Genomic DNA, 7,843 nt, shown 5'->3' with positions numbered 1-7,843 from the left:
TTTTGTCTTCAACTTGCATTTCACGTAATACCCTTAGTAGTATAATATTTACGGAACTCCCTGGATCAATCAAAACTCGTTTTACATTAGTATCATGTACAGGTAAAGATATTACCAGTGCGTCATTATGTGGAGTTATCACTCCTTCGGTATCTGCATCATCGAATGAAATACTTTCATTAACTAAAACCTGTCGTACCCGTTTCCCGTGTGTAATTGTTACTTTAGAAACCTTGTTGGAGGTTGTGTAGGTTATGTCGTGAATATCTTCTCCCCCACTTATCACATTCATTGTTCTCTTGGGTGAAGGAGGCTTTGGTGGCTCTTGCCTATTTTTCATATAGGCTTGTTTACCTTTTTCAATAAATAACTCAGTGAGGTACCCTTGCTTCAATAGATGATCCACTTCACTCTGCAAGAATCTACATTCTGAAGTTTTGTGCCCGTGATCATTGTGGAATTCGCACCAATGATCTGGATTGCGTCTATTTGGATTTGACCGCATCTCTTTTGGCCACCGCACCTTATCTCCCATACTTCTCAAAACAGCCACGAGCTCGGAGGTAGTGACATTAAAGTTATATCCGCCGAACCGTACCTTTAAACTTCTGTCAACATCTCGTGACTCTTGTTTGTTCCGATCATTTCTGAATTTCGATGAAGAACTAGAGTCCCTGTTCCTCAATTTTTGATCATATTTCTGGCTATCTTGTTTTGACCGTGGGTCTTTTCCTGCAGGTCTCATATATGGACCGTACCTATTTTTACCTGATCTTTTTTCAGTTTCTGATCTTCTGGAACCACCCCTTTCTTCATGATGAAATTTAGGTACGGTATCTTCTTCGATGCGCAGCTTCGTACTATACCTGTTGTAAACATCATTCCACGTGGTTGCAGGGAATTCTCGAAGGCTTTCTTTGAGTCTTCTCGTTGCTTTAGAACTTTTGTCATTTAAATTACTTGCAAAAGCTATTGCAGCCCAGTTGTCAGGCACACGGGGTAGAGTCATTCTTTCACGTTGGAATCTATCGACAAAGTCTCTGAGCAACTCTAAATCTCCTTGTTTGATTTTGAAAATATCTTCCATTCTTTTCTCAACCTTTTGTGCTCCCGAATGTGCTTTAATAAAAGAATCTGCAAGCACAGCAAAAGAATTTATAGAATTTTCAGATAAAAGAGAATACCAGGTTAATGCACCCTTGGTGAGTGTTTCTCCAAATTTCTTGACCAGTACAGATTCAATTTCTTGTTTGGTCAAGTCGTTGCCTTTCACGCCTGTTGTAAATGCAGTCACATGGTCACGTGGGTCTGTAGTACCATAATATTTCGGGATGTCAGGCATTTTGAACTTTTTCGGAATTGGAAGGGGAGCAGCACTTGGCTTCCAAGGTTGTTGTGAGTATTTATCCATGTCAACTCCCTTTATTACAGGCGGAACTCCAGGTATTTATTCAATACGCTCATTTTGTTCCTTAATTTATTTCTGCAAGGTTAGTACTAAATTTTGCAAATAAGAATTATTTGAATTACCTGGTCCCCCTTCCTGTGGTTCACTTGTGGTTCCTCCATTTCCAGAATTAACAAGACCAGAACGGGGATTCTCCAATGTATTATTATTAGGAGTTGGTGTGGGTGGTGCAACAGGCAATCGACTAACTAGAGCCTGGAGTGCTTTGCCGACCTGTGCATCAATTAGATTTTGTAAAGCTTCATTTGTACCTCCTTCAAAGTGTTCGGATTGTTCTTGTTGATCAGCACGGGATTCAGTAGCAGGAGTGCCTTCACGAGATTGATGTGGTGAATCTGGAGGGGAGGGAATCACGTCACCTTGATTTTGATGGATTTGATTTTCATGGTTTCCCAATGTGTTATTACTGTTATTGTCGTTGTTGTTTGACATGTTGATAAAAGACGAATAAAACGTAGCTTCAAAGAAAAGATTATCAGATTCCTGGCAACGGAACTAATTTGTTTAACCAAAAATCTGAGTTTTTGGTCAAAGCTAGAAAGAAATTCGGGTTACTGATAATCAGGAGACGAAAATAAAATATTTGTGAGAATGATGGTAAAGCAGTAAATAATTTTGTATTTCAGTAAGATCTCAATAGTATTTCGTGTCCTTACAGATGTTGAGTCTTTCCCCTTTTATAGTTGATTCTAGGAGAAGATATAATGTCTTTGTCTTAATGAGGCAATTATGAGCAATAAATGATATTTAAAAGAAACGTTACACAATCATTTCTATTTAATTCAGATTCTCTAACGTATTTGACATTTAATGTTGTATTTAAACTCTTTTACGTCATCAGATTCGTATCTTCAACTTCTTCTGATCTTTGATCTTTAAACGACTCGAATAGAATAGGTACGAAACTCGTACCTATTTTAGTAACGGTCCACACCTATGTTGCTTTCTTTTCCCCCTATCTGTTGTCGCCCGTGCCTCTTGGCTATTTATTGCGTTTTGACCTTTTGACCAGTCCACGTGTCATGACACGTCATCTTCAATATTCATACTCAGTTTTTTCTCAATACAGGAGAGATGTAAAAATTATAAGGGAGAGACCTCGCAAAAGCCACTGATAGAGGATTGCGTGTTCTGATTAAGTAATGCAATCCCTCACGTTTAAGTGCCTCCTCCTGATGAGGCATTAATTAAATGCTATAGTAGTAGGGGCCGGTGCTTAAGATTTTTAAATCATACAAGATGAAAGGTAGATAAATTACCTACTTATATATAGGACTATCAAAGTTTGTCCAGAAATCAAGTTATTCATTCTATCGCATGCAATAACAATGGCAACTAATACTCACGGAAAGAAGCAGGTGATTGCAATAATCGGAGCTGGTATAAGCGGCCTATTGGCCTGCAAATACAGCCTTTCAAAAGGTTTCGATCCCATTGTGTTTGAGTCCGAGGGTAGCATTGGAGGTGTGTGGACTAAGACTATTGGGAGTACCAAGCTGCAGACACCAAGACCTGTTTACCAGTTCTCTGATTTTCCATGGCCTGATTCTGTAACCGATGTGTTTCCCGACCAACAAACTGTGCTGGAGTACATTGAATCATATGCTCATCACTTTAATTTGCTCCGTCACATTCAGTTCAATAGCAAAGTGTTGAGCCTCAGTTATGAATCTGGTGGCGGCTCTGATGGAGAATGGAATTTGTGGGGCGGCACAGGCGAGCCTTTTAGCTCTAAGGGGAAATGGAACGTAACTGTACAGGACACTCGAACCCCCTCCCCGCAGGTAATTAGTTAACTAACCACCCCTTATATATTATAGCAAATCCATTAAATAATGCCGCTGGGGGTTACTCTTTTTTTTTATCTCTTATTCCCTTTGTTTGGCATATAAGAGAAAAAAATTTGGGTCAATTAGTACAGTAGTATTTACGTAGTGGAATAAAGCAATATATTGAAATTTCTCTTCTCCGAGGACCGACAACTAGTCCCTATAGAACCTCCATTAAAAATGAAGAGGAGTGTGTATAATGATTGTTTGTAGCGGTTCTCTGTAACTGTACGATAGAGTGCCATTTCAAAAACTTTTACAATTTCAATTCAATGTTTATTGTTGGGTTATTATTTGAGTCGTCTCCTGCTTGATATGTATCTCTATAACGCTGTAATCTGTGCTGGCTAGCCATGTTATTGGTATATCAGTTACAATGACAAAAGCTTTCTTGATAAGCAGATCAGAAGTTACAATTAAGCCATAAGAATTTGTTAAGCTAAAGATATGTTTGGGGGGAAAAAGATTCATATAACGAAATATTAATTTGTGGTTTTGATCAATTTCTCAATCAAATGGAGGATAAGCTGGCATATCTCTCATGGCTGCAGGTATACCAAGCTGATTTTGTAGTAGTTTGCGTGGGAAGATTCAGCCAAGTTCCAAATATCCCTCAATTCCCTCCAAACAAAGGTCCCGAAGTTTTTGAGGGTAAAGTTATCCATTCAATGGATTATTCCAAAATGGACTCCACAACTGCAACCAACTTTGTCAAAGGAAAACATGTAGCCGTCATTGGGTCCCAGAAATCAGGAATGGACATTGCCATGGAGTGCTCCACAGTTAATGGTAAGTACTGCTACTCAGAGGCGGACCCATGTGTATGGGTGAGGGGTCACCGGATCCTGTAAACTTCGGATGAATTCCTATATATATATACGTATATACTTTGAAAATGGTTAATCTAAAGCAGCTGGCACCCTGAACACTAAAAACCTTTAGGGGGCACTGGTTGAGCAGAATAATGTGCCTCCGTCACGTAAGAATTCTGGGTCCGCCTCTGCTGCTACTACTGATCTTTCATATACCTTCATTCCTTGGACCTCTTTATTGTTTGTTTATAAACATCAGCTTGATTCTGTTTGCACTAATTTTGCAGGGATTGAACGTCCATGCACAGTATTAACCAGGACACCACATTGGAACATTCCCGATTATTTTCCATGGGGATTCCCTTTGGCATATCTCTACCTAAATCGATTCTCCGAACTTATGGTTCATAAACCCGGCGAAGGCCTTCTACTGAGTCTCCTCGCGGCAACTCTTTCACCATTGGTAATTATTTTCTTCCTGACTAATTTAACTCATATAAGGACTCAACTATGTGCAGCAACGCTTAGTCATGCTTTCTCGTTCACATTAATAATGCATCTGAAGACAAAGCCATACACCATGAGATTGACTAGAGGTTTCTTGATCTGAGATGAACATATTACGAAACAAGTACTGTTCGTTTCTGGCCGTGGACCGTAGCCATATTTCTCGCTCAAAACTCAACAATTGTAGAGAAACTCCCTAAATATAGTTCCTGAATTTCAATAACAAAGGACTGAGAATCTGAGTAGCTTTCTAAATTGGAAAGACCTTGAATACGGAAAGGAAGGTTATTGAACTCCTCGCTCTAGAGCGTAAAATTCAATTGTTGCAAAAGCAACCAACCACTGATCGTCCAAACTCACAAAAAAATATACTAAAGCAGATAACTGATTGGAGGTTATGGCATGTAAAAAGCAAATAAAAGATTCTTTACATGACACCACTAGGCACCCAAAAGGATAAATGAACTAAGAAAGTGAAGTTTAAGGTAACATGTCAGCTATCTAAGTCGGAGGAATTAAACTATATGACTGATTTGTAAGACATATAAATGCAAGTGTGCAAGTTATAAAGTGAGGAAACAAGAAAAATAAATACAATTGCTGTTGAAACAACTCAGCAACATGTGTCGACAAAGTTACTACTCTTCCTTCTCAAGTTATATTAGAAGTCGTCTTAAAGTTACTACTCAGAAGTTCAAAGTTACAACAATATGCTTTCTACTTGTTCTCTCAGAAAACTAACATGAAGTACTAAATTGATTTCAATCATATATATTGTACAGAGGTGGGCCTCCTCAAAGTTTGTAGAAAGTTATTTACAACACAAACTCGAGCTTGCAAAACATGGAATGGTGCCAGATCATAGTTTCTTAAACGAATTGAGTTCATGTTTAATTTCTATAGTGCCTGAGGGCTTTTACGATAGAGTTGAGGAAGGAAGTATCAAGCTCAAGAAAACAAAGAGCTTTGGATTCTCTAAAGAAGGCATCGTGCTCGAGGGTCAGGCTGAACCAATAAAATCCGACTTAGTCATACTCGCTACTGGCTTTAAGGGAATTGATAAGCTCAAACACATTTTTGAATCACCAACATTTCAGGACTTCATTGTAGGGAGAGATGATTCTGCAATTCCTCTCTATAGGTGAGTATTAAATCCTTGTATAGTGGTGGGAAGTCTTTTGCATACGTTCATCAGAGTTATCTATGTGTATAGCCTCATCTTGTGTGAAAGTAATGTCATTCCGGGTGATTTTCAGGGAATGCATTCATCCCCAAATTCCACAACTGGCAATAATTGGATTCTCAGAAAGTGTAGCAAATCTATACACCTCGGAAATAAGATGCCGATGGCTGGCAGAACTTCTTGATGGAAAATTTAAGCTACCCAACATCAAGGTAATGGAGAAAGACATAGCAGAATGGGATAAATACAAGAAGAGATATTCATATTCGAAGAACTACAGGAGATCATGCATCGGTGCGTTGCATATTTGGTACAATGACCAACTGTGCAAGGACATGGGCTGGAATCCTAAGAGGAAAAAGGGTCTTTTGGCTGAGTGGTTCGATCCTTATGGACCAATGGATTACGCCGGCTAACATACAGTATAAGAGTATCCTCTCCTAGTTTCAGAGAGGTCTTCTTTCATCTGTTTCTCGCTTGTTTTCAAAATCCTGTTGTACTTTTTTTATTTTCTTTCGTGTTGATGGCTGGGTGCTTTACAGCGTGTTTGGATGGTTGTTATCTATTGTATTGTATCATATTGTTACTTTAAATCCAATGTTTATTTTGATTGTTAATTAAATTTTATTTTTTCGTATCGTTAAATTTGTTGTCATATAATAACAAAAGGCACCACTTTATGCAACGACCGATTTGGTATAGTGATCGCATCGTTACCTTATTTTTTTCTCTCATTTTACCCTTTCTTATTATTAAATAATTTTATTTTATCCTTTATCGGACGTTTTTATATAATAATTCTACTTCGTACCTTACTTTTTCTTTATAATATTGCAAGTTTATTCTTCGTAATATTGGTGCATGACAACATGAAACGACGACAAACAAGAGAATCTATTCCAACGTTTTATACATCAAAACGATACAGTACAATACAGTATATTATGAAACGATACATAACAACCATCCAAACAAGCTGTCATAGAACGATCGATTTGGTGTGGTCGCATTGTTACCTTATATATTCCTCTCATCCTATCCTTCCTTATAGTATTAAATAATTATATATTTTATCTTTACCCTATATTTTATATAATGATTCTACCTCGTATCATACTTTTTTATATAATATTGCAAGTTTATTCACTTTATACTATTGGTGCATGACATCATGAAACAACGACAAGCAATACAATCTATCCAAATGTTGTATACATCAAAATGATACAGTATACTAAATGTTACCTATGTGAGAGTCAAACACAGGAAACTGCGAGACATCTGTTTGCTGAATGCTCTTGGATAAAGGAAGTTCGACAACAGTTAATGCCATGACTAGGAACTACAATACAGCCGGGAGAAGTAAAACAAGTGTTGACAGCAGTATGGAGTGCAATGGTGTATCATGCATGAAAGGCAAGAAACTGGAAAAATTTTAAGGGAAGAAATGTAAATATAGAGTTAGTTAACCATGGAGAGAATAGGGGTAGTTCAATTGTTTAAGAAAGCACGTAGATGTCTGAGTCTTATTTAGAAACTCATTTGCAATTAGATGCAGTTGGAGGCCTAGTACTTTGCAATACTCTTCCTAGAAGATGGTTGTGAACCTAGGTGCTCTTTAGATGTATTGATTAATTTGTTTGTTATGGTAATATTCACAATTGTTACAAAAACAAAATATGAAATAGTACAATATTATATGATTCATTATAAACAACCATCGAAACAAGTTGTTAGCTTGTCACTCTTTTACCCTTGCACTCGCACAATAAGTTTGTGATCCACCTTTGGAAGCCTCCTTTATCCTATCTCAAAAAGAATGATATATTTATATGAGTTTATTCCTTTTTAATCTATCTCAAAAAGAATGATATATTTTTATATGCAAAAATAATTTAACTTTAATCTTTTCATTTTATGGCAAGGAAAAATTTTATGTCTTATTTTAGAATTTTAAAAGTCTTTCTTTCTTTTTAAATTCCATATAAAATACACCCTCGTATAAATAGGAACAAAGTATGAGGTAACGGAACTTTGCATTAGC

The 7,843-nt window shown here is 37.3% G+C and overlaps 1 protein-coding gene across 1 annotated transcript; it reads left to right on the top strand.

The window, feature by feature from the left end:
* Window positions 1-2,745: 2,745 nt before the first annotated feature.
* Window positions 2,746-6,416, top strand: LOC104221836 (probable flavin-containing monooxygenase 1). The gene is made up of 5 exons (XM_009772969.2): window positions 2,746-3,252; window positions 3,849-4,086; window positions 4,397-4,572; window positions 5,399-5,757; window positions 5,873-6,416. Exons 1-5 carry the CDS (start codon window positions 2,797-2,799, stop codon window positions 6,213-6,215), a joined length of 1,572 nt encoding a protein of 523 aa, XP_009771271.1. The 5' UTR covers window positions 2,746-2,796; the 3' UTR covers window positions 6,216-6,416.
* Window positions 6,417-7,843: the final 1,427 nt, after the last annotated feature.

This window comes from Nicotiana sylvestris, chromosome 1 (assembly GCF_000393655.2).
Source record: "Nicotiana sylvestris chromosome 1, ASM39365v2, whole genome shotgun sequence".
Lineage (NCBI taxonomy): Eukaryota > Viridiplantae > Streptophyta > Magnoliopsida > Solanales > Solanaceae > Nicotiana > Nicotiana sylvestris.
This window is presented reverse-complemented; position numbering and strand designations above follow the sequence as displayed.

Bases quoted from the DNA above. Each gene is read 5' to 3' on its own strand.
- LOC104221836 (XM_009772969.2), top strand. From the start codon at position 2,797: ATGGCAACTAATACTCACGGAAAGAAGCAGGTGATTGCAATAATCGGA. The intron at 4,573-5,398 runs GTAATTATTTTC...TATATTGTACAG, and splicing joins CGGCAACTCTTTCACCATTG to AGGTGGGCCTCCTCAAAGTT. The intron at 5,758-5,872 runs GTGAGTATTAAA...GGTGATTTTCAG, and splicing joins TCTGCAATTCCTCTCTATAG to GGAATGCATTCATCCCCAAA.